The following is a 26,704-nucleotide window of genomic DNA, read 5'->3' as shown; positions in this document are numbered from 1 at the left end:
TCTGAGAAATCTGTATCCATAAGAGAAGTTACAGAATCCTCAAAATATCTTAGACACTCTGTCTTGTTTAGAACCCAGGATGTTTTGATGTTAGTCCTGTTTAGAACCTGAGTTTAGAATCCAGGATGCCTTTCTCAACATGGTCATCAAAAGAGAGTTTGCACTGTTCGGACTTAGTAACTAGCTCAGGCAGTACTCTAAGAGGCTTTGGTGTATAAAATGAGGTCGTATGGGAAGAATACAGAAGTGGAAGGAGAGTCAGATGTCATGCGTGACTTTCTGTAATCTTTCTTACTTTCCTCCTTTTGCTTATTCCCATCCTATTACCACCTCTGCACAGCAGAGCCTCTTTGTCCTCTGGTTTAAATGATGAACAAACACATGGACCTAGCTGTCTGTGGTCCTGCTGTGGCAGTTTCACTGAATTGTTTACTTTGATGCTTGAGTGCTCAGTTATTTGAGAGTTTTATGAGATTTGGAATATCCCATACGCTTGTGTGGGTAGGAAGAAAAAGGTTCTGAAATTTGGTATGAAAGAACTGATCTCTCTTCTCCATAGCGTCAGCCTCTTCCCCACCAAAAATCAGGCCACCACCACACTAGTCTTATTTGAAACTCTGCCAGCAAAATCACTGAGCAATGTTTTGTGTGCTGTGAATATGACCATACTTTTTCAGTCCTCTTATTTGTTGATAGTGTATATACAGTCATGTATAAAAATGCCAAGTATTTTTTTAAAAAAAGATTCTGAACAAAAAGGGAGCATTCTGATTGCCTCATGTGCATCCTAAAGAAGTAGATTAATCTGTGTGAACCACACAGCTCATCTGAAATTTCAGTTCAGTTTCTTTTTACATTGCATAGAAAATATGCATGCACATTTGTTATAATAGCTGTAAAACAATCCAGGCTGCATTGTTGTATGTAAAATATTCATCTTGTTACAAGATTAGAGCTCATGATGCCCTTGGGGTATGGTTTATCTCATGATAACCATGCCCTGTGTTGTGCTTTATTTCCTCATTACCTTTCGCTTTGTTACATTACTGTTGACTGCAACAAGGATGTGCCTTTACTGTGGAGGCAGGGCAGGTGTGCAAAAGGATACACTGTTTATATTCTGTCAGTGACAGGAAATAATTCTGAACCATAAATTCTGAATAGCTTTCTGCTGCTCTGTAGCCATATATCTCTTTAAGATTTATGCTTTAAAGAATTTGTTATTGCTTATATTTAAGGAGGGAGGGAATCTAAACTAGCCTATGTTTTGTGGGGGTTTGTTTTTGTCTGTTTATTTTTTATTTTGGTTTTGTTGTGCTACTGTCAATTAGATCAGAAATTTATAAGAAATGTGACTGCCTTGCATTTTTGGGTTGCAATCATTTTAATTGCACCTTTATTGCTTCTCTAGCACAGTTGTTGTTGACATTTATGGAGCTGGAAGGGGAAAGGGAGGCAGTTTGAGGCTTCTTGCCCTGCAGAAACCCTGTCCAGCATTTCTGTGCTGTTGTCACGATCAGGCTTACAATAATGTTTCATCTTGGCTTCTGCCACTGGGCTCCAGTACAGAGTAGCTGTAAACAGTAGGAAAAGAATGGTCAGAGCCAAATTACAGTAGAAAGAGTAACTGACTGGCACATTGAGCTAAACTTTGGAAGCATCCCCATTTAAGAACTCTCCTGGAAAACCTCAGTCTTATTTTATTTGACAAAACAATTCCCCTTGTAAGGTGGCAGCAGCTTTATAGTTGAGGTATGTGTAATAGAAAATGCACGACTGGGAAAATGTGGAATGTAGAAACAATAAGATACAGCTGTCTTGAATTAGTGACCTTGTGGTTTGTATGTACTCCCCATCTTTTTTGTTAAACTCCAGGGAATCTTATTACTGCATTACTCAGTCACAAGAATTTCAAAGCAGATGGTAGATATTAATATTCTTTTCACACAAAAGACCATCAGTAAAGGAAGGCGGTAGCGACTTCTTGTTCAGCGGGAGGTCTCATTTATGATAACGCTTAGCTTATAGCTTGTTCAAGAGCTGTTTTCTGCATTTTCATCCCCTTCCATTAAAACTTAGTTCTCTTTTCCTGTTCAGATCCCTGGGGATATGAATCATTCTGACTTTTTTTCCTGAAAGGCCCTGTACTACAGTTTAGAGGTTTGGTAATCTGAAAATATATTGCGTTTATACAATAATAAAACAACCATTAAAATTGTTGGTGCCTTTTAAAAAAGACATAATACCTTCCTGTACTTTTGATCTATGTACTGTGATACTACACATCATACTGCAATGATCGGTACTAATGATTTTGCCTTATTCTCTTAGCCCATGAAATATTTGCAGTATAAAAAAAGTGTAATAATCCAGTAGCCAATATAAAACAAAAACAAAAACAAAACCACCTCCATGGAGTTGTAAAATAGTCCAAGTGATTCTGCCTTTTTATTGAGCAGCACATTTATTTATGTTGCCTTCAAGGGGAGAGCACTGCACTCTTCTAGCTGAATTCAAGTTTTTTTATTTAATAAGTTCTTCTACTGTGTCCAGCATTTGTTTGTAAGGAATTGCTATTTATACAAAAACATGGATGTACTAAATAGCCAGAAGAAAACGTATCACAATGAATAATGGGATATGCATACTCAAATCCATTTGTTTCATTGTGGCATCTGTCAAATTTGAGAGTTACTTTCACAGAAAATGGAGAAATAAATAAAAAGGAAATACATTTGTTTCCCATATTTTCTTGACTACATAGCAATTCGGTAGATGGCAAATTCTTCAGTTCTAGTATTAATGTAGCCTATGGCAGCAGTTCCCAAGCTCTACCATGTTGCATACCACCAACATAAAACGCCACCACCTGTGGAGGTGGGGGGCGGTCACTACAGTGCTTAGGGGAGGAGCTGGCGCTGGAGCAGCTCCTGGACAGCCGCTGTGTGTCCAGGGGAGAGGGGACCAGAACAGCCGGGCCAGCGTGCTGCTTGGGGGCGGAGCCAGCACTGGAGCGGCTCCTGCCCAGCCCCCCAGCAGCAGGTGGATGTGTACCATTGGGAGGTGGCCTGCATACCATTGATGGTACACGTACCACAGTTTGGGCACCATTGATCTATGGCAGTCTTATCACTTATCTTTTAAAATTTCATCACACAGTCTGTTATAACAATTTTGCTTCCACTGATACACAGATTACACTGTTAGTGGGATGTGGGCCTCAAGTTCAAGAATACTGCTGTATAGAAGGGATGGCAGTACAATGTGTTTGCATTGCTTTTTAATAGCAATTTTAGTTAAGATGAACTCAAGCCAGGAATTATTTTTATTGGTTAATGCAGATAATTTTAGGCAAGAAAAATAATGACATCACTGAATGCTGCTTGTGCTGACAAAGGCAACACATGCCGACCCATTTGCTGTTGGTAGGAAAACTCGGAAACAGCAAATGCAAGTTGCAGACATGGATTCTTCTTGATGCAATAAGCCATTGCAGAAAGAACATTTTAGAAAAAGTAATCGTGTTCAGAATGCTATTGAAGTTCAGATAGTAATTGACAGATGTCTTCAGGCATAGAATAATCCTCTCCTTTGTCAAGTGGAGAGTCACTGCTCTCACCTGTATCCTAGGTGACTTTTTCTATACTTAATAGGCTATATTAGTTGATTGGTTTTGGTTGTTTTATTTGCATTTGGTTTTTTTTCATAAAACATCACTTTAGTGACATGAGAGCTAAACTAAATGGTATTTAATAGTATTCCTTTTTCTAAACAATTGAAGAGGGAAGATCTAATGACTAGAGCCAATGGATACTGTCAGATGTATAACTTCTTGTAACCCTGGCCCATGCCATGTGGTTTGAGTCAGGAAATGGAGACTAGTAACCCACTATCACTTGCGTGTCATACCCGCATTACAATTGCCTTTCAAACTAAGGTTTGATGGTAGGTTCCCTAAAAAGGACCATTCAGTATACGACTAACAGGAAGGTCTCAGATACAATATACATGTGCATTGTTAAGGGCTTTAAAAAAGTGTCTGTTTAGCCAGTGCATTTCTTAGAGACAGCCAATATAAAGAGTGCAGGTTGGATGTAATCTGATCAGCCACTCAAAGCAGTGAGCAAATGTGCTGCTATAATCTGAACAAGCTCCAAGCAGGGAAGCACTTCTGGAAGCCTTGTTAGGAGGGAATTGCAATAATCTGGCCCTGTGATTATGAGGGTAGGTATTACAGCTGAGAGAAATATGGCCTTAGCCTTTTGCATATTCCATAGCTGAGGACAAAATGTTTTGCAGATGTCTGACTCAGGTGACATTTCTATGGAAAGAGTGTGTTTGATAGTTATACTTTCTCTCTCTTGCCTAATGGGTGTTGATAATACCTATAACTCTTCTCAGCTCAGATATGCTACTAACCCATGGAAAATACCATGTTGCTTTATTTTTAAAATTAGTAATGATATTGCTAATGCATATGCACCAGTTGGTCATAAAATAGTTTACAGTTTTTTCTAAAATCTATCCTTATTATTGTGTCTCTAGTAGAAGGTGAAGTAAAAAAAACTTTTGTGGCATCTACCAAATTCCATAAATAGGGTTTATGTTTATCTGAGATGTTGAAGGGGGAGAAGAGGGGGCAATGTTTGTTTACATTAAAAGTAGAAAGTTTTTTTCTCATCCTGTGTCCTGTTCACTACCCTCATTACTTTAGCCCAAGTTTTACAGATTAACTGGTACAAGCATTCTAAGTGAGGGGAAAAAAGGAAGTTGTAACCTTTAACATCCCCCAGTGAAGAAACTACATTTTTAAATGTCTTTACTGAATTTGCAGCCATAATTTTGATGAATTGAGATAGTCAGGACAGGTCATGTACACTTTACAATGCATTGTCATGAATGCATGGGGAAAATCTGGTTGGGGGGGGGGAAATTAAACCAAATAATCTTGGGCTATAGATCAAATTAATTCATGATTATTTTGATTTCTTCTAAAATGCCAATCTGAAATCCTTCCAATATAGCCCAAATCAGGACTTTCCCATTATATTCCCAGAAAAAGATGGTGGGGGGTAAGAGGTGGAGATTACCTATTGCAGCATGATCTGAAGGTCAGAAAACTCAGGCTCTACCAGATGAAAAAGGGGAGCAAGTCCCAGAGACTAAAACTGAAAATGCTTTGTCCTACCCCTTCCTTATTAAACCAGATTGCTGTTAGTTCAAGTGTCTCAGGTGATCTCCCCTGCCAGTGTTCCGAATGGGGGGGATGTCACATGTGAGGTGCCCAGGTACTTGATCTTTTTATGTTTTATTAGATGTATCTGGTTTAAACTGTAAACTGGGATTTGGGAGCTGTGAGTTCTAGTCTCAACTCTGCCATTGGTTTGGGAATGTAACTTGAATTAGCTGTGCCCCAGTTTCCCCAACTGTAAAATGGGAATAATTATGCTTAATTTTGTAAAACACTGAGATTGGTGGTTAAAAAGACCCAAAATGAAAAGCACCTTTTTTAAAAGCAGAGATTCAATTTTAAAATAAGCATTATAATTTAAAAAACAGTATAACAATGAGCAACTTTTGTGTTCTAGCACTTCAAGATATTTAATCCAAAATGTATATTGTTAACTTGGGTAGTATTGTAATTAAAAATATGATGAAAAATAGTCGAAGTTGTTAACAAGGTCACAATCTAAAGAGAGATGGGTGTACATAGTACAGCATAGTGATCTTTATAGTTGGAAAATCATGGAACATTTTGGCTTTTAGATTTCCCAAGAGAAGAAGGGGAAGAAGGCTTGGAGAAATATTAACTGGATGCTGTCTCAAGTATAAGTGGCAATGAGCAAAGGCACAGAGTTTGGAGTAGGCAAAGAAGACAAGGGACAGTAGTCTGAGAAGCTTGGGTGAAGAGTGGGAAAGGATGTAAAAGGGGAATGGGGCAGAGGAGTAATTAGGGGAAGGTTAATTGTGGGACTTATCTGAGGGTAATAGTATTTGCTTTGATAAAAGAGTTTTGTGTAGTGGTAGTACATAGTGTAGTTGAGATTTTTCTTCTGTAAAATCCCTCAAACACTTTAGTGCATGGTGATACTAAGTGCAGTCTCTGTATTACTTGTGGAATAGTTCCAGAGGGGTAGCCGTGTTAGTCTGTATACAGCAAAAACAGCAAGAGATCTGTGGCACTTTAAAGACTAACAAATTTAATATTTGCAGACATAAGCTTTTGAAAGACTTCAGCTTTTTTCTTCAGATGCAGTAATACAGAAAATAGGTAACACAGAGGCATCTCATAGATATCCAGGTGCATTGAGAACAATGGGGGAGGTGGAGTCCGGTACTTGAGACCTAATGAGGACCATTGAGTAGGAGGTGAGAATGGGTGAGCAAAGTAATTTACCTTCGGTAGTGAGATAGCCACTCCAAGTCTCTGTTTAAACCCAGTCTGAATGTGTCAAGTTTGCAGACCCATTCTCACTTCCTACTCAATGGTCGTCATTAGGTCTTAAGTACCGGACTCCACCTCCCCCATTGTTCTCAATGCTCCTGGATAGCTATAAGATGCCTCTGTGTTACCTATTTTCTGTATTACTGCATCTGAAGAAGAGAGCTAAAGTCTCTCGAAAGCTTATGTCTGCAAATATTAAATTTGTTAGTCTTTAAAGTGCCACAGATCTCTTGTTGTTTTTGCTGTATTACTTGTGTAGTGGCTAATCTAGAAAGAGAAACATGTAGAATCATAGCTGCCTATAATCCGTCCTCTGCCTCACCAAAATAGTGCCTGGCTTTCAGCAAATATCCAAAAAATTATTAGCTAGTTACAGCGTATAGTCTAGATTAAAATGTGACACTACTGACCTCCACTGTTCATATCACCATGTAAGTTACTTAATATGTTCCTGTGGGTATAAAAGCCATTTCTGGTATCTAACCTGTACTTTACTTTAGGCTTGTTTTATCTCTCATAGTATGAACTGATTCCTGCCCAGTTACTTATGGGGTCTACTTTCATTCAGATATTTATAAACCATAAATGTATTTTCTTGCAGGTTTTTTAAGTGGAACATGTTTAGTTCTTAAAGCCTTTCCTTGTAAAGCATTCCCTATATACATCAAATTAATCTTGTTGGTCTGGACTCTTCAGTTTTCAATTTCATGCTGTATAAAGTATTCCAAATGAGACCTGACAATGGTCTCCATGGGATACATCTAGTTATTTCATATTGGGACCATCACCATAGTAGAGGAATTCTCATTTTTCGTGTCTCTGTTAGTTAGAATCAAGTCTTTTATGAATGCATTGAAACTGTTGATATTACAGAAGTTTCTAAGTTGCTCTCAGTATTGAAATCATTAGTAACAGGAAACAAAAGTAATTTTTCAGATAATATGCTAGGACTTGAGGACTTTATAATTTATTATTAACATGTATTTAATATTTATATTACTGCAGCACCCAGAGGCCCCAGTGTGTTAGGTACTCTAATGTAAATACAGTTGGACACAGTATTGAGCTGAATTTTAATTAATGTTCTTAGAGTTCAGTTCTAGAGAAACCTTGTTAAGATAAAAGTAGTTGCCTATAACTGTTTGCTGTCAGGAAAATAAATGCAATGTGTGTGATCTGTCAATAGTGGAAGTGGAGAGGGAGTTCTGATTCTGTCTAGTTTTGTCAGCAAGTTTTGAATATCTTCTTTTAGAATTGTAATTTAAAAGCCTAGTACTTTGTCACTTAATAAAATCCATGTATTAAAAGCAAAATCTCTAGAGTTAGAGACGATATCTAGGTTTTGGCCACAACATTTAAAATTGCTATAACCTGATAAAATCTTCTGTTCTTAATATCCAGGGAGACCCTTCTGTAGCCACTCTTCATGTAGAACGAGAGCAGATTCAAACATTAGGCTTGGATTCCTTTGGTCATGTCAACACTGCAAAAGTAACCGAGTATAAGATGGGCTGTGTCCACACTAGAATTCTTAAATTTCAATGGCATTTTTGCCACTGTTGTCTAGACCTGTTCTGAGCAGGGTTAGGTGACTATGGTAAACACACAGAAGCCCTGTTTACACTAGAGATCCTTATTACTACCATTAATGGAGCTGCACCAATGGTTGTAGGCAGATTAAGATAATCTGAAAACCTAAGCACACCACAACTGGGGGCCAGTGGGTCCCCCTTTCTCTTTGAATGTCATGGGTCATATACTCAAACTACTCCTGGGCAGGCTGTGGCCTTCTCTATCCCTTTTTGAGCAGGCTGGTCCTCCCCACACACCATAGATTATTTCTATGTAGATGGGCCACAGAAAAGGACTCAGCCCTTACCCAAGTTAGCAGAAGACTCAGAGTGGAAGTAGGGGCCCTACTGACACATGATGGAATGGTGGTAGAGAGCCCCTCTTTCCACAGTTCTCTGCTGAAGTGGTGTTGCTGGAGGGAGGAGCAGGGGAGGAACACAGCACAAATTTAAAAGTTTACCCATTAAGATGAATGGCAGTAATGTATGCCTCTCTACAGACTCAGGCAGTCATCACTGCATTGGTTTACTCTCCAAATTTTTAAGGTTTACCTTCACAACCATGTGGGCTACAAAGAGTTTTCTTTTTTAAATGAAAGCTGAGCTTCTGAAGTAATCCATGTGACTCCAGGAGCTGTACCTGTGCTCTAATCCAACCAGTGGTAGTGAACTGATTGGAGACTGCCCAAAAATGTCTAGTACATTGGAATCCATGGTTATGGCAAAGTCCTATTATAACATTACTTACTCTTCCTTGTATGGACAGAAAAAACCCATATTGGAGTGATGTTTTAACTCTTGGTATACACAAACTAAGGGCTTGTCTACATGTGGAAATTTACCAAAATAGCTATTCCAGAATAAGAGTGTTCACATGAAATAATGATTTTGTCATAGCTATTTTAGTAAATTTCCAAGTGTAAGCAAGCCCTATTGCATGATTCCCTAAAACCTAAACTAAACTAAAACATAGTCCCCTAATATGGTTTAAGCATGGCTTGTCCATAAAGGTAAGGGGGGGAAACTGCAGTGGGATGGTCAGACTTCAGATATCCTGCCACTAAACAAATGGCTCTGTAGGCAGGGAATAAGTTTTGAAAACAACTATGTTAATTTATAAATGAGAGAGTGTAAAGTTTGAATTTATATGGGAAAATACAAAAATTTCATTCTGGTCCATTTTGCAAACAATGCATTCATCAATCTTTTCTAACATTTTTAATGAGAAGTCCTTACGCACAGCACAGGTACCGCTTGAGTGGCAGCAGCGCTTCCATAGGGGTAAAGGAGTGATCAATCTACAAGGCTCTGCTGAGGCTGTCAGTTCTCACGTCTTTGTGATGCCGACATCATCTCTCTGTAGAGAACTGGAGTGATCCCCAAACAGCCATGAGGTCATATCAACTGGATTTGAGCTGGCATCTTAATGTTGAAAAGAAAAATGCAGATAAGGAATGGAAATATTTCCAAGCCTCTAAGATTAGAACAAAGAATGGAAAATGTCTAAACAATATTGTTCTAATAGCATTAGGTAAATTAACAGTTGCTTTACCAGGAGCTTCCAACACTAAAAAAATAAAATAGGTTAATTTTAAAAACCATCTCCTTCAGCACACACCCCCACCAGGTCATCCTTCTGTTATACACCCAGAATACTCAGTTCTATTTGTAGGTCCAGAAAACTGTATTTTGTTGTTTGTTTTTGTCCTGCTCCTGCCATTTCTTCTTCTGTCCTATATAAATAAGAACTTACACTTTCTCTTCTCCCTCTCCCCACCTCCAGTTTTGGAAGGAAAGTTTAGATTATATCTTGCCCTATAGTTTCTTAAGAAGAATGTTAGTAGCTGAACAGGAGAACCATTTCAGTGTCACTAATGTTCATATTCCAGCTCCTAATTTATGCACCAGCAACTTAACTTCCAGCACATTATTTTTTTTGTTCATGAGATATTATCCAATTGATACTTATTTGCATAGAGCTGTTGGTGTCTGTCCTTTCACCTGATGGAAAAATAAGGAACTAGAAATGGTTCATCTGCTGTACTATATTGCATCCTACTCATACAACATTCAGTTTTGCTGAAAGTTTTCAATCAAAAAAGAGAATCTGTCTCAGGGAATAGATTTTCTGAGGCTCATGTATAATAAATTAAAACATCTAGCATAGTTGTAATTTATTTGTTGGTGACTAGAGTAATGTCTGTTTTCAGAGTAAATAATAAGTAAATCACTGGAGTGAAATACAGCTTGATATGATCTCATAGGTGTGTCCAGGCCAATAAACTGATAGCAGTTTGAGGAATTGTCTTTACATGTCAGCAGAAGGGAGTGAAGGATGCTGAGAGTGAATCAGCTAATGGCAGCTTATGATCTTTTTTCCCTCCACACACACCCCGCTCTCACATAAGAGATCAAAATCTTGAGAATTGATTACTTGCCTGATTTCCTTGTCACTTGACTTGAATTTGACATGCTGCCAGCATCTGCTAAGGTATTTAAAAACTCAGTTTTGTTCAGGCAGACCTGAACTCTATGTAAATATGCTGATCTCAGGCCTGCCAACCCAAGGAGAGTTATCATAAGCTATGTTGTAGGACTGCCCTGAAACAAGAGTTCTAGTCTGGACATTATTTCAAGGTGTCTCTGTTTAAACTATGCATCCAGTGATATTAGAAATGTATAGAGTTCACAGCCAGTAGCTGCAATTAATTGAAAGGTGCCTGCAGCTGCATTTCTCTTTTAAGAGACAAATATTATGTCCTATCATATTTCTAATGAGAGGATCTAAAAAATTACTTTTGTCAAGGGGCCTACAGTGACCTGCTTTCGAAAACAAACTGGAGATTTAAATGAAATTTTAGAAAAATGCTTTTATTTGCCTCAATGCATAGGTTTTTTTTTTTAAGTCAAGCAGCAAGAAAACAAAACACTTATCAAGTAATGGAATCTTTACTTATTTAGAACACACACATTGCTTGCTAAGCCAAGTTACAAAGCAATCCTGTGCAGTATTTTTGTAATTTTATTAGCTTTTTACAATTACATTTAAAAATTATATTGGTCCAAGTATTTCATGTGTGATATAAAGGGAAGGAGAGTGACATAACTAATCAACTGATCTCTGGACTGTAGACTCAGATAGTAGTAATAGGGAAAATGTCTTGCTGTGTTAAAGGATGCAGGAAAATAGAACTTAATCAAAGATATGAGTTGTCACTTTACAAGGAGAATTTTTTTTTATTTATTTAAAAAAAATTTTTTTTTTTTTTAATTTTTTTTAGCACCACCAAGGGAGATGTAATTTGCTACTACGGAAACAAAGGAAAATCAGAACCTATCTTCCTAAATTCTGGTGGGTTTGTTTTATAAAGTTGTGAATATTATTGTTGCCTTTTTTTAAGAAGTGACATGTGTTTGCTCTAAGTTTTTACTTATAAAGAGGGAAAATCTGTGAGGATAATACTTATTTAAGTAACTGAACTTTTGAATTTTGTGGTACATTCTGTGTTTTTTAACATTTTTATTTTAAATCCTTTTTGCAAAAATTTGTAAACGAAGCATTAGTTAATAAAAAGTTCATGCTATGGCCCAGTCCTACGATTGTCTCCATGCTGGTGGAGCCCCATTGCAGTCAGTGGGGTTACACTCATGTTGATGTACTACAGAACTGGGGCCTATGTCTCTACGGGTGATATTTTCAAAAGCACTCAGCATTGACTTCTCATAGAAATCGGTGATAAAACTCCCAGTGACCTATTGGAAGCAGAGTTTCTCCTATTGACAACAACTATCATCTTTCCCTCACTCTCAAGATGTTAACCCATGCCTACAATTGGCCTACGATGCCAACCCACTTGTTAAATTTCTAACCAGCTGCTACTTGCATTTGGGAGGAATGAATACCCCATAAATATCCAAAAAATCATTATCCTTTAAATCCCTCCTGTGCTGATACCTGCAAAAAACTTGACAATGATTAGGCTGCTGATGTGCTGAGACCACTGCTTTATTATTCTGAATAATATTGTCTCATTGTTTCTTTGTACTTCCCCAGTTTGTCTCTCTGTGTCTACTTGTTGTCGCTTGTTTTATAATTAGATAGTCCCTACCCCAAAGAGCTTACAATCTTTTTGTTTTGTGTTTGTACAGTGCCTAGCACAGTGTGGTCCTAGGTCATGACTAGGACTCCTAGGCATTACGGTAATTCTAGTGCTAACTAACAGTAAGTTAGGAAAATGCAGAGCACTTTTGAAAATCCCACTTTCAGTGTAGTAACTTCAAAACTAATTCTCTAATAGCTAATTCTCACATATTCCAATTTTTTTGCAACTTGGCTGACGTCACAGCTATGTAATAAATAACATTTATTTTTATTTGAATCCTTAGATTTGCTGGTAGAAAGAATATGTAGTCATTCTTGCATGAGCAAACATGACAAAACATAAATCCAAAATTCCAACACCAAAAAGCTGATTTTGTTTTTTGAATGGTCAAGAATAAATAAAACATTTTGAACAATGTAGCATGTAAGAATAGTTTGCTCTGTTTTGTTTAATGTTGATGGCATCTTTGTTTTGCCTTTCATAAGGTTAATGGCTAAAAACTAAAATGATATCGCCAGGAAGCAAATATTTAAAATGGGAGTTATAACCTAACTCCTTGGAAATGGCTGTCACATCCTCTTGAACAGCAACAAAAAGAGCTGATAATTCCCCAACATTTTAAATAAAGATTTGTACAAACTAGTTTGGTGGCAGCCTGCTTGTTCATGTATCTTTCACATGACATAACTACCATCTAGTTTGACACAGTTCAGTATGTTTGGCATGCTCTACGCAAGAGGAACCCAGAACCCAGTTAACAGAATTGTTGCAGGCCAGGATTTGGGAAAAATTTTTCTGCAGTCCCTGACTTCACTATGTGTCAAGCCAGTCCCATCAGGCCATTGCCTTCAGGAGCACTAAATTTAATCACTAATCATAACAAAAACTCTCAGACAGGGTTGCAATGGTGCTATTTGGGGAGAGAAGTAAAGGTCTTAGTCCTGGAGCACGTGAATATTATGTAGAGTGTGGAGGTGATATGCATGGTCTCCAGTGACTACTTTTGTTGCATTTTGTGTTCTCTCTCTCTGCCAATCTCTGGCATGCTCTTCCAGATGAAAGCATGACTGTCAAAGTGGCAGCTGTTCGTTAGCGGGTAGAAAGAAAGCAACCCAGGATGATAACATAGGTTTAAAAAATATATATCTGCTCCATTACTTTGGTAAACAGCTTCAGAATCTGGGACACCCTGCCAATAACAAAAGTGGGGACTAGACATTTTAATAGTGACTGTCTTTTTTCTATGTGTCAATAGCAACTTTTATTCATGCTGAGGTTTAAAAAAAAAATTGAATTACAAAAACTAGGTATTTGCAGAATCTAACAGAGTTATTCCTGATCTCCCCATATCAACAAAGAGTTCATTCTCTGTAGATCTGGCCTCCTAAGGGAGAGCTGAGTTTTGGAGGATCTTTACATTGTTCAGCCAGTTCTTATTTTCTTGGATTGTTGCCAGGAAATGTAGGGCACTGTTGAGGAGAAACTTCCCTGCTGTCAGCGAGTGTTGCTTTGCAGAATTATTCAAGAGTCATATCAGAGAGAAAAGTAAATTATATGATTAAAAGGAATAAACTGGAATAGACTAGATTGCAAAATGTACTAAAGTAATTCTAAGGACACTTTTCCATAAATTACCAAACCAGAAGTTTACAGTAATTACTGCAGATGTAGATTAGAATAAAACTGAGAAACAAATAAAATCACTTCATGTTAACACAGTAGAATACAAAACCGTACCCTTATGTGTGCTAGGAGTCCTCCAATCTCTTGCCTACTTCCAGGATATACGTTTTATGACATATCTAATGATAAAGATTAAATGGGAAATCATTTGAATAAGATTAAAAGTGATGAAATCTGTATCTGACAACTACAGATCACTAGAAAATCCTTTCTAACTAAGGTTCTGTTCCTCTGAAAATATGCTACAGCTATATAGGTAGAATGCATCTGGAAGAGATTCATAGGGATTGTTCTGTGAATGCATGAGATGTTTTTAATCTAAAACAGTTAACATATAACCTATTGTTAATGATTCCTTGTACCACTTCTTTGATGGATTTTAAAGCTGCAAGTATTGTTGATTTTATTTTTGTGGAGTAGCTGCAATGTCACAATTATGAGACTTTTTTTTCCAATTTCAGATTATATAGTACATTAACACTTCCATTAAAATGTCTTCCTCCTGAAAAAAATCTATTCTTGAAATTACACCTGATTTCACATCTCAACCTACATTTCATTAATAGCTATGGCAAAAACCTGTGATTCAGTTAATATTTAGTACCCTTAGTGTGATGATCCATAGTCTTTTTTTCAGTAAAACTGTGAGACAAAAAATTTATGTTCCAAAACAAACAAATGGTTACGTATTTTATTAAGCATCTAAACTTTACATTAACAGATTTTTTAATTAGAATACTATACTTTAATTAGAATACTGTACTTTAATTAGAATACTAATTAGAATACTAACTTTACATTAACAGATTTTTTAATTAGAATACTATACTTCTCTTTGCCACATGGGCTAATGCCCTTTCCTGTATTGGAGACAGAAATGGGTGGGTGGGGGGTAAGTGGAATTGGATAAGTGTTAAAGATAAGCAGATTTTATTGAGGAAAAAATGACAAAAGGTCTCTGAGTTTGCTGACAAGGCTTGATTGATATTTCTCCTTCAAACCATGAAGGATGAGGCAATGTAATATTTTTGACTGTGTTGCATATATGTTAATATAAACATTTTCTCACCTGCCCCAGAGTTTATTATTATTATTTATTTCAATATTCAGGAATTTATGGATTGAGTAATTCTCTGTTGGATACTCCATGGAAGAAACTTCAGTATGGAAAGCAGCTTTTCACAGAAGTGATCAAGCAAAGTCAGGACCTTGCCAAAGAAGTCCTGGTGCAGGAGCTCATTAAAGTGATGAATAATCAAGACCCGTAAGAACATAACCCACATTTTGCTTAACATGAAGTGCAAACATTTTAAAACTCACCTACAAAAGCTGTGTTAGAGTTATGCTAAAGCTTAATCTTTGTATTAACCAAAGCCAGGATTTTGAAAGGTAAAGGTGTGAAATAATATACTTCCCTTTCCTCATGGAACAAATTTCAGCCGCCCCCCCTCCCCAACCTCTCTGTCTGTCAGATACAGACATGTTATCACTGCAAAAGCAGCATTAGTGTGGATCTGTGTTCTGACTTATCAGTGCCTTACCCCTTAAAGGGCAGGACTAGAGCATGCAAGACACAGAGTAGGTAAGTCACAATAAATTAAAATGTCATTGCCCTAGCTCCAGTTTTGCGGTGGCTCAGGGCAGGGGTCCATGCTGGCACTATTTGGCTGCCTCTGTTGACACATATAGCAAATACAGCCTCATTTTGTATCCACGGTACAGGATGTGAGTTTGCATACAACACTAGTCTCAGCCCATTGATAGGACTGTAGCAATTATCCAACATAAACACCTACCTCCACTTGAATAGCATGTGCATTTTCTTGAATGCAGACTTAAAGTTCCCTGTCTTTTGTCAGCTTAATCTGGTTAAAAACAAAACTTGGTGTTTTTGTGTGGTGTTTTCAAAGCTTCAAAAAAAGTGAAAAATTTCTGATGACAGGAGGAGGACTTTCGAAAACTGAACTGAGTGTTAATTTGTACCTCTGTTCTGCTATTTTTAAGTTCTATTTTTAGTATGTGTTCAGTGTTACAAATCAAAAACACTGATGTGCTTCAAGAAACTTTCTGTGGTGTACTATTAATGAAGCAGTAAGACAGCCGACTGTGGGGTATGCACAACTCAAATAGATGTACAGTCAAAGTTTCTATTACCACAGCTGCAACATCTAAAGTATCACTTTGGTTACAAAAGGGGAATATCTTAAAGGTAACATTAAGGTTCAAATCTTAGGGGATTTTTTTTTTCAAAGCAGCCTATGGGATTTAGGAGCTAAGGATATCTTTCACGTTAGATATTTGACACTTCATATGCATTAATTCTGTGACTATCTAATAGGTTTATTGGATGTGATTTAATTTCCACAACAAACCCACAACAAACGGGATCATTTCCCCTGTTTATACCAGGTGTTGTATCCTCTTAGCACTTTCCTCTTTCCGCATTTGTGTGAACAGCCCGTTTGTACTACTTTCCCCAAAGAAAATGAGCCTAATCTGGGATATAAAACAGCTCCACAGTGTGTGTCAATAACAGGTAATAAAGTACACGTCAAACTGTATCCTCTCATTGTGGAGCAGAAAGAACTCTAGAAAAGCAGCTTCTTCTTTGGCGCTCCGAGTGCCTAACTGGCTGCTGAACTTCATCTTATTCTAATAGAAACTGATACAAGCTGGCCAATGGTAGGAGGGAGAAACCTGAGCAGTGATTGGGATGGAAGAGGCAGAGAAAAAGTATTTTAAATTTGTCTTTACAAATCTCAATTTGATTATCTGTCACTGACATAATGAGCTCCCCTCTCCTCCCTCCCCCCCCCCCCCCCCCCACACACACACACACACATTTGAGAGAGCATGATTTAGTATTAGGAATGGAAGGCAGGAGATCTGGGTATTATTTCCAGCTCTGCTATGGACTCTGTGATCTTGGACACTTCTTCTGTATGGTGTTGAGGGTTCATTAATTACAGCTTACAGATCTCAGTGCACTTTACCATGAGGTCCTCTTTCTAAATAATTTCCAAACTCAGTGATAGTGGTACTTATCAAGTTCTGATTATTTCTCTGACTGACACAAGCTCATCTTCTGCTGCCAACAACTCCAATAGTGTTACCTTCTGGCAAAATTGTTTACTTTGGAAATGTATTGTTCTATATAATTTTCCAGTTCCTCCAAATGCCTGTTGAAGGTTGCAGACGAGTTTCTATCCAAACCAGAAGAAATCCCCAGGAGTCCATCTTGAAAAATACTTGTTTTTTTACACTTTGTATTTTAAGTTACTTGATCATAAAAGTGTTATTCTTTTATTTCAGGAGAAATCACAAATACAGAAAGGAAAGAATAGCAATGAAAGGAAAAGGAATGTCAAAACACTGAAAATATTTCACAGATAGAAATCTGATACAATGAAAGTTCAAGTTCTTGAGAAATCTTCTCTTGGAAACAGTTGACAAAACTTATTATCTTTGGTCTTTTCTTTCCATATTTCTTTCAAAAGTCACATTTACTTTGATACTTTGTCTTTTGTTTTTTATCGTTATCATCAAGCTCCGTGTTGATTATGGTTAGCAAGTGTGAGGGTTTGTTTGTATTAATACTGGATAAGTAAAAGTGCTATTTATTTTTCAGTCAGTTACCAGACCCTGCAATCGAGGATCAGGGAAAGGACTATGTACAGCCTATACTGAACAAATACGCAGCTGTGTGTGTTCGTTGCCCGGGATATGGAACCAGGTAAAATAAATACTTCAAGGCAAAATAGATAACTATTGTATCAAGACATATATCTAAAGTCAAATGCTGCCATAAAACTTAACATTCTGGACCATAAAGCGGGTTTGTTGAATCAATTTAAACTTAATGCATTTAGTCATTTATAATCCAGTAGAATATCTTTTTATTATGATCTTTTTTTATTCCTTGGTTTTCTGTCTTAGACATTGTTTGAAATGCCCATCAGTACTTGCTTTACAACTTGTCAAGCCACTTACTATAGCTGTACTATACTATACACTATACTATAGCAATAATGATGCTAGCTATAATTTCCTTAAAGTTTAAAAAAAAAAAAAAGTTTTAAAAAATATTTTATTTTTACTATCCCACCTCTTCCTGTTCAAAACACCAACTTCAGAAAGTTTATTTATATTATCCCATGCCCTGGGTAATGTACCAAAAAAAAAAGTTCAATAGATAAAAAATCATATGGTCCCTCTCTCATCACTCTGACTCACACACACACACGTTACTGCCACATATTCCTCTAAATACGTGAAAATGCTGTACTTGACATTCTAGCCAAAATTTCACATCTCCACTTGCAGTAGCCTTTCAGTTGCCTCTTTCCATCTCCAGGGAAACCAGGTGAAACTTGGAATCTCCTAAGCTTGTCATATCCAGGCTTTGGCTCCCCTTCTGCAATGAACTGGAGTATTTTGTCTATTCTATACTGAGGTTGAAGGTAGTGTAGAGGATGTACCACACCACCACTAGGGGGTCTGTTGCCTTTCAATGTAGTATGTAGTCTCTAATCATTCCCATATTCTTTTTTTTCCTATTTTGAGCTCAACTTTTCTTCTTTGCTTTTTTTATCCTCCCCTTTTCATTTGTCTTTTTCCCTCTATTGTACCTTTATTTTAACCTTTAGTTTGCCTTTTTGCTACTTATATGTGCACAGAAATTATATGGATTTAGGATTATTCAGTTTCTTTTTGCATCAAACACTTTACACATGAGTTGGCTGCAAAGGGAAACTGACCAATGATTATTCAGTTTTGTTTAGTTTTGAGCTGGGCTAATCTCCAGAGCTGAGTGAATATTTGATTTTCTTTCTTCAATGGCTGAACCAAAAAAAATTGTGTGTGTGGGGTGGGGGTGACTCACTTCAGACTGACACAAAACCTAATTTTTTTGGCATTTCTTGCTGAAACTAATCATTTAATCTCCAAAAATTTCATTTTTGTTTTAATTTTGGTTTTGAGTATTTTTGCAATTTTTGTTTTAAATCTAGCTAAATTTGGAAACGAAACATCATTGCAAAACCAACTCAAAAATTAATTTTGAAAAGGTCAAAACAAAACCTTCAGACTTGTTTAGGGGGGAAAATTCATGTACTTTCATCTGAAACTATTTGCTGAATTCAGCCTGAATTCGCAAGTAATTTCTGTCAACTGAGAACTACATTTGTTTGGCAAATAAGCTACTGAATTGAAATATTTCACCTTGTTCTACTTTGCTTACACTGCTCTGATTAGCAACATGAGCCAGCATATTAGCAAAGCAACAGATTTACTAGCAAGCAATGAGTTATATTGGACCTCAGAAAGTCATAATACATGATACTGATCTGCTTCAACCTCTGATTCCAAATATGAGGTAAACACATGCCCTGCATTGAAGAATGCAAACCTTTTTATTTTTCTCTTCTAGCTAAGTGGGGAAACAGACTTGCTTCCAAAAGAAAAAGGGTATATTGAGATTTATTGTGGTCAAATCACTGAGCTAGGTGCCATATTTACACATTAAGAACCATTATGATCTGAGAAATCCTGGTCTCCTCCATATTCTCCATATTCTCCTAATTTGTGCTCACTTTCTTAAGTGAGATATTCTCACTTCCTCTCTCCAGCAGGAAAGCAGTAACCATGGTGAATCAAGCATTGTTATGAGAAGGCTTGCACAATACACATCTTGAACCCTACCCTGATAGTCGTACAGTTATGGCTCAACCGAATTCCTGGAGATAGAGAATTCCTCAGCCATGAGTCTGCCAGGGAGAATAAGCTAGCTGCCACGCAATCCCTGGCTCAGTCAGTCATGGCATTTCCATTGCTGGTAGCTGTTTTGGTGGATAGATGAGTGAGAGGTGGTCTCTGAAATAGCTGGTCCTCAGAATCTTTAAACAGATTTGGAGAGAACTGACTGAGAAGCCATTGCAAAATGTAGAGCATTGGTTTGATGTGTAATAAAATACATGCAGAAACATGACCAGTTTATTTATGTACTAAAATCCTAAAAGGACAGAAGGAGGGAAAAACTTGTTTTTGTGTTTCACTGGTTGTACTCTGCCAATTTTGGAGAAAGTAGAAATAGTATTGGATATTAATGGGCTAAATATTTAGACATAGTTTTGACCTATTCCCAGTACATTAGTCACTTTAGTTTGCCATTGTCCATGCCAGGTCTGGTATTTCCCAACTCTGAACATAAATTAATTTAAATCCTAAAGCACTTGCTGGCTTAATTATCCCATCCATTCAGAGCTGTCTTGCATGAAAATATCAGATGTATTTTCATGTATGTTGAGAAGTTGCTGCTGACAAAGTCCATGATCATTGCAGTATCTCAACTCATAGAATCATAGAGTTGGAAGAGACCTCAGGAGGTCATCTAGTCCAACCCCCTGCTCAAAGCAGGACCAACCTCAGCTAAATAATCCCAACGAGGGTTTTGTCAAGCCGCAGCTTAAAAACCTCTAAAGATGGAGATTCCACCACCTCTCTAGGTAACCCATTCTAGTGCTTCACCACCCTCCTAGTGAAAAACTTTTTCCTAATGTCCAACCTAGATCTCCCGCACTGCAATTTGAGACTGTTGCTCCTTGTTCTGTCATCTGCCACCACTGAGAACAGCTTAGCTCCATCCTTCCTGGAACCCCCTTTCAGGTAGTTAAAGGCTGCTATCAAATCTCCCCTCATTCTTCTCTTCTGCATACTAAACAAGCCTAGTTCCCTCAGCCTCTCCTCATAAGTCTTGTGCTCCAGCCCCCTAATCATTTGTGTTGCCCTCCGCTGGACTCTTTCCAACTTCTCCACATCCTTGTTGTAGTGGGGGGCCCAAAACCAGACACAGTACTCCAAATGCGGCCTCACTAATGCCGAATAGAGGGGAATAATCACTTCCCGCGATCTGCTGGCAATTCTCCTACTAATGCAGCCCAATATGCTATTAGCCTTCTTGGCAACCAGGGCACACTGCTGACTCATATCCAGCTTCTTATCCACTGTAAACCCCAGGTCCTTTTCTGCAGAACTGCTGCCTAGCTCATCGGTTCCCAATCTGTACCTGTGTATGGGATTCTTCCGTCCAAAATGCAGGACTCTGCACTTGTCCTTGCTGAACCTCATCAGATTTCTTTTGGCCCAATCCTCCAGTTTGTTTAGGTCCTTCTGTATCCTGTCCCTACCTTCCAGGGTATCTACCACTCCCCCCAGCTTAGTGTCATCTGCAAACTTGCTGAGGGTGCAATGTACCCCATCCTCTAGATCATTTAATGAAGATGTTGAACAAAAACGGCCCCAGCACCGACCCCTGGGGCATTCCGCTTGTGACCGGCTGCCAGCTAGACATGGAGCCATGGAGCCACATCATTGGGATTAGGAGAGAACACGTGGAGTCATGTCATTCACAATGAAGGCTCCCAAATGTGGGAGTCAAAGTGGAATGAACCCCCAATATAAAACAAAGAGTGCAGCAAACATAATATGTAAGCAGAACTTGTCTAAACTATTTTTTACCATTGCTGTTTCTATTTAGGACTTCAGTTCTAAATAATACTCCATAGGTCTTCAAATCCAGCAATCTCCAAGCTCTTTGTAAACATTAGACCTCACAACATCTTTTTCAGGTAATTGTACCCATTTAAGAGATGGGTGAACAAAGGTGACTTGACCAAGGCCACAAAATTAGTGATAGCATTAGGCATGGAACTCAGAAGTGTAGATGGCCAATCCCCTGTTTGAATTGGTAGTCTAAATTGCCTGTGTGAAAATGCCAATTCATGTAAAAGAGGTTAAGTTGTGTTTGAAATAAGGTACAGTTGACAAGTATTTAGGTGTTCCTGAACATCTGTGATTTATGGCCGTACAAATTAGAGCTGGGAATCAAGGGCAGAGTAGATTGCAAGTTCTCATGCCTTCACACACCAAGCCTGACTTTTTTTTTTTTTTTTTTAAACTCTGTAAATCAGGAGTAGTCACACTGAAGTCAGTGAAGTTACACACACCAGTTTTTGTATCAGTGTGTGAGCGGACTTGCATCTCAGTGTTCAGAAAATGCTCTTTGAAGATATTGTGTTCCTAGGGAGAGAAATGGAGGGTTTTTGTATGACCTTGCATCTGTGTCAGGTGGTATTCTGGGCTTGTGAGCAGTAAGGCTGAGGAGATTTGTATGGGCATTTGATATCAAAGGGAAGAATGTAGAAGTGAGTTAATATAAATAATCAGGAAGGATATGTGTGTCTGATAATATTCATGCCAACTAAATGCTGCCAGGTAAAATTTAATTTCAGGCTAAAACTGACTTGGACATATTCAGCAATTAGAAAGCTTATAATTAGTCTTCTCTACTATTTATTGTTCCCTTTATCCATCAGCCTGAAGCTTTGTGTGGTTGTTGCCTTAATAAGTGCACCAGTGAAGCAAGACAGTACAGAGTTTGATTCAATGGGGGGGACCCGATTAGGCCTTCTCTTTCAAATCTGAATTTTTATTGGTGTTTTTCTGAGCTATTTCTATGTAATGCTACTGTGGTCAAGAGAAAGTAATAGACAAATTTAGAACTAAAGTAATATTGTGTAAATGGTTAGGCAAAAATGAAGTTTAAAATTTTTTTCTTCCCTTATTTTTTTTCAGGACTAACACAGTTATTCTCATTGATGCAGAAGGGCATGTTACTTTCACAGAGCGCACCATGCTCAATGAAGATATCAACCAATGGAAAACAAGTATCTATCAATTCAAACTGCAGACTTAACAACTTTCCATTTGAATGGATCATGATAAAAGAAACAAGAGAACAAACCATTGAACTCCAGTGAAGGCTTTGTAACAGCCTCCAGAACCCAGAGATGGAAAGGAAAAGAAAAGCTTATTAAACCCATCACACACCCTAGCAACCATCAGAACCTTTTGCACAAAACCAAGAGAAGAAAGTTTGTATACTAAAATTTTGACTGGATGAAAAATGTGTTGCTTATTGTGCAAGTCTTCATTTTAAATTTAAGGGACACAGTCAGTTTAAAAAATCATGTCTAGAAAATAACCAATGTTGTTAATATCTAGGGGACTGATTCTGCAAGGTATTGAGTGCTTCTTACAAGGTGCTAAGTGCCCTTTGATTTCAGTCAGAGCTGAAGGTAGGCAGCACATTGGAAGATCAAGTCCTACATTATTAAAATTGAAAGATTTTCAGAATCTAACTTAAACCTTCAGAATCAATGGTGATAACTTTTCCCACTTTGCTCAGCTTGGACAAAGACAATAAACTAGTCCGTTACACATTTGTTTATGGTTGACTTCTAGTCACTTTGTGCACTGGCACAACTATGTAATGTGACTTCTGGAAATGATCTCGGGAAATGGTGGTTATGTGAATTTAAAAAAAAAATCCACTGGAATTTTACAAAAAGAAACATTTCTATTGATTTTAGACCATAGAGTTTTTACAAAATTGGTCTGTGCCCTTTCAACATATGCTTGTACGGTTTCTTTTGATCATGGATGTGGGCATCAGTGAATGAATATTACCATTGTAGCTTAGTGTAATATAACAATTTTTCAGACATATACAGTGGTGTAGTGTACTGCATAGGGAAAAGAGTTGTTATTTTTCATAAGTCTATTTTCCCTTAAGTAGTACAGTGTGTAGTAAAGTGATTTATTTTGTAAACTGTCTTTCTCAATACTTGTTTCTGATGAAGGACTGAAACTGAAGTTTGGGTCTGTGCTTCTTAATCTCTTACTTTGGAAAGATTAAAGCATCCTCGAGTATGATGGGCTCCTTCTCTGAAGTGAAGGAATCAGCTGCTGTGTATTGTGGCACATTGTTGCCCGCAGTCTAACCAGCAATGTAGGCTTCTTTTTTCTTCTAGACTGATAACTAGTAAAATACATTTGCAGACAGAAAGTGAACTACATGAAGTTTATATATACTTATGCTTTTTTGTAAGCACGTGGGTTTAGCCTTATCTTTGTACTAGCCTAATGTACTAAAACCTGGAGTGATTGTTGATATTTTATGGTAGAATAGCATATTTGTTAAATGGTGATATTACTGCAGTTTTAGTGTGTTGGAAAATATCCAGTGTTAAAATACACTTCGTATGTTCCTTTAAGCTGTAAATTCTAAAGCTGGTTATTTAAATGGATGTTTTCTTTCCATTAGTCAGTGCCAATGGTGGAGGATGGAGAGAATCTCTTGCTAATGTCCCAAGTATTTTAAAATCCTAGATTATTTTGCTGCCATTATGGTTGTACTGTAACTTACTTCTAACACCAAACCTTAAATTAATAACAATTTGACTCATTGATTTCCCCCCACACACTTTGATTGTGTTCTTTACTGTGATGTTCAGAGAATTGTAGAAAGGATTGCAATGTAGCAATATTTCCTATATTGCCCACAGAGAGTTTCAATTGTTTCCTCTACTCAGGGCCTATATTTTGTATTGAAATGCTTACAGGAAACTGAGGCCTCTTAGTGTGTAATCTGTGGTGTAACTGGAAACCAGATTTTTGACGGGTTACAATAGGACTGTAAAAGGCCATTTCCAGGGTAATGACTGTTAGGAGATACCAAAGCAGCATTCATATTAATTATTTCCCTCCTATGATATTTTTAGATAAAAGATTTGCCTGTTTAGATATTTCTGGTGATAACAGGACTACTCTCGCGTGCTTAGCTGAGCATGTGTTTAAGTGCTTTGATGGGTCAGGGCCATACTGTGTAAGAGACGCACAAGTGCACCTTCTGACAAATTTTAAGTACTGGACTGTTAACAGAGCTCTCACAATCACAGTTACACCTGTTTTATGTCTCATGCATCTGACTTGTTGGCAGTGTACTTGGTTTCAGTGTACAGGACTCCCGGATTTCTTTCTCCTGAGCTGTAGGAGGAGTTTGCTCTTTCTTTACATGGCTGTTTATTCTGTCAGTTAAATTCACTGATGTGTGTGTTTATATAAAAATAATCTGCTGTACTTGCAAACATAATGACTATAAGAAGCAAAAAATCGTCAATAATCAGAAATATATAGAATTATTTTATAACCAAAAATTAGCGGTAAAAAAAATCTTGTATTCAAACAGATTCTATAACCACACCAGTCAGTATTCCCTAGTGGTGAAGGATTCTGATTTAGTCCTGTCAGTGTTTGGTTGAGCCTTAAAGCTTTAAGCTTATGTCAACGTCGTCCTAAAAAAATGCTTTTAAATTTGAGATTGACAACTGGCAAGTGTGTATTTAATATTTGTTATTACTAAAAGTGTTTTTAACTCATCATTCACCATATATTTATATATGTCAAAAACACTGCCAAAATATGAATGGCCAAAATTTGATCTACACTTGTTACCTACATAAAAAGTAGAAATACTTGCAATTGCTTTTCATCCTCAAAATGTTGTACAAACATCACAAAAGCACTTTGAGGTAGGTAAAGTATTAAAGTTTGTTTAACCCATTTTACAGATGGGGAAATTGAGACAGAGGTTTATCACCTTAGCCAGAAATACATTGTCAGTGTTGGAGCTTGGATTTGACCACTGGAGATCTTAACTCCATTTCCTGAATTTAAATCAATCTCTTGATGGCTGGGTTTTGCATTTGTTCAATATATTCAACTTCTAATTGCTGAGAGTTAAAACCAAAAAGACCATTGTTTGTGGGGACTCTACAAAATATGTAGTGTTTCTCTGTTGGGTGTATCATAGCAGCTTATACTCACTTACTGTCATTGAAGCTTATGGGAGTTTCACCCTTGGCTCAGTGGGAACAGGATTGGGCCCTCTATTCACAGAGCTGCGGTGATATCAGCAATGGTGATAGAACATGGAAATATTCAGGTATAATTAATGGTATAAGCTAGTGTTTGTTCCTAAGTGCTAATTTTTGTTGCATTCAATCACTGGAAAAAGTCAACTGTAACTAAGTGACAAGACAAAATTGATAGGGAAGACATTTTATTTTCATAAGGCATTTTTAAAAGAAGGAATATCAAATGTAAAACTACAAATCAGATTATTGGGTGACATGTTTTTAGGTTTCTTGCTGTTAAATTAATTTAACAACAGGTGTGTGGAGTATCTTTTTTAAAGCCAGAAGGTTACAACGGCTTTTTCTCCTACCAACCAGTTGTTTTTTCCACTCAGATGATAATTAGAAGAAAATTTTAAATTATAAATAGAATTCTTGATTCCATTTTTTGCCTTTTTAAGCTCTTTTAAATTTTGTCATTTGTACATCTATATTCAAACCCAGAGTCCAAATAAATTGTTTAGTGACCAAATCTTTGCCACCCGAATAAATTGTGTGTATGTGTTTTGTACTTGTGTGCACTTGATGAAATGAGGTAAAGGAGACACTCAGTGATGAATAGGGAGTAGAAATAAAGGATAGGTGTAGAATGACATCTGTTTCCAACAAGTTCATTTTTTCTTTTAGGGTGGCTTTTTCAAAACTGTTCAGCATTGGCCTAGCAGTAGGCTCAAAAGTTTAACACATAATGGGGGGAAGTTGTGGTCATGTGCTAGTGTTCGTCTGTACAAGTTTGATACACTTTTTCAGTAAATTTCTCCATGGATTGTGGGAATAAATGCTCAAAATTAAATACACAGATTCTCTTGGAAATGGGACGGAAATTGCATATTGTGTTTGAGTAGATGAATGGATACAAGAGAAATTAACTGCCCACTTCAGCTCAGAGGCAGGCATATGTACATTTTGCTTCTCTAGTAGCACTAATCCTATCCCTCCAAGAGCCTGTCTGATATCTTTCCCTCACTACTCCTTTCTCTGCAATCGAGCTGTAGTTTGTGGTAACTGTCTTCCTCATCAACCCAGAAAACTCAGGATGCTGCCAAGATCATTATACTGGCACTGACTTGGCCAAGGCAGTTCTGGTTT

General features: G+C 37.4%; 1 protein-coding gene across 3 annotated transcripts in view; it reads left to right on the top strand.

Moving 5' to 3' along the window:
• The window catches only part of TANGO2 (transport and golgi organization 2 homolog), a 69,495-nt gene extending 43,408 nt beyond the window's left edge, over positions 1-26,087 (top strand). For all 3 annotated transcript variants that reach the window (XM_067539849.1, XM_067539850.1, XM_067539851.1), the window contains 4 exons: positions 11,298-11,368; positions 14,913-15,066; positions 17,431-17,535; positions 22,434-26,087. In XM_067539849.1, coding sequence (XP_067395950.1) covers positions 11,298-11,368; positions 14,913-15,066; positions 17,431-17,535; positions 22,434-22,554 — 451 coding nt within the window. In that variant the 3' untranslated portion in view covers positions 22,555-26,087. The remainder of the gene's footprint in view (positions 1-11,297; positions 11,369-14,912; positions 15,067-17,430; positions 17,536-22,433) is intronic.
• The last annotated feature ends 617 nt before the right edge of the window (positions 26,088-26,704 follow it).

This window comes from Emydura macquarii, unplaced genomic scaffold (genome assembly GCF_026122565.2).
Source record: "Emydura macquarii macquarii isolate MOO-44397 ecotype Brisbane River unplaced genomic scaffold, CSIRO-AGI_Emac_v2 contig_554, whole genome shotgun sequence".
NCBI lineage: Eukaryota > Metazoa > Chordata > Testudines > Chelidae > Emydura > Emydura macquarii.
Note: the sequence above shows the minus strand (reverse complement) of the source record. Positions and strands in the feature narration are given on the sequence as shown.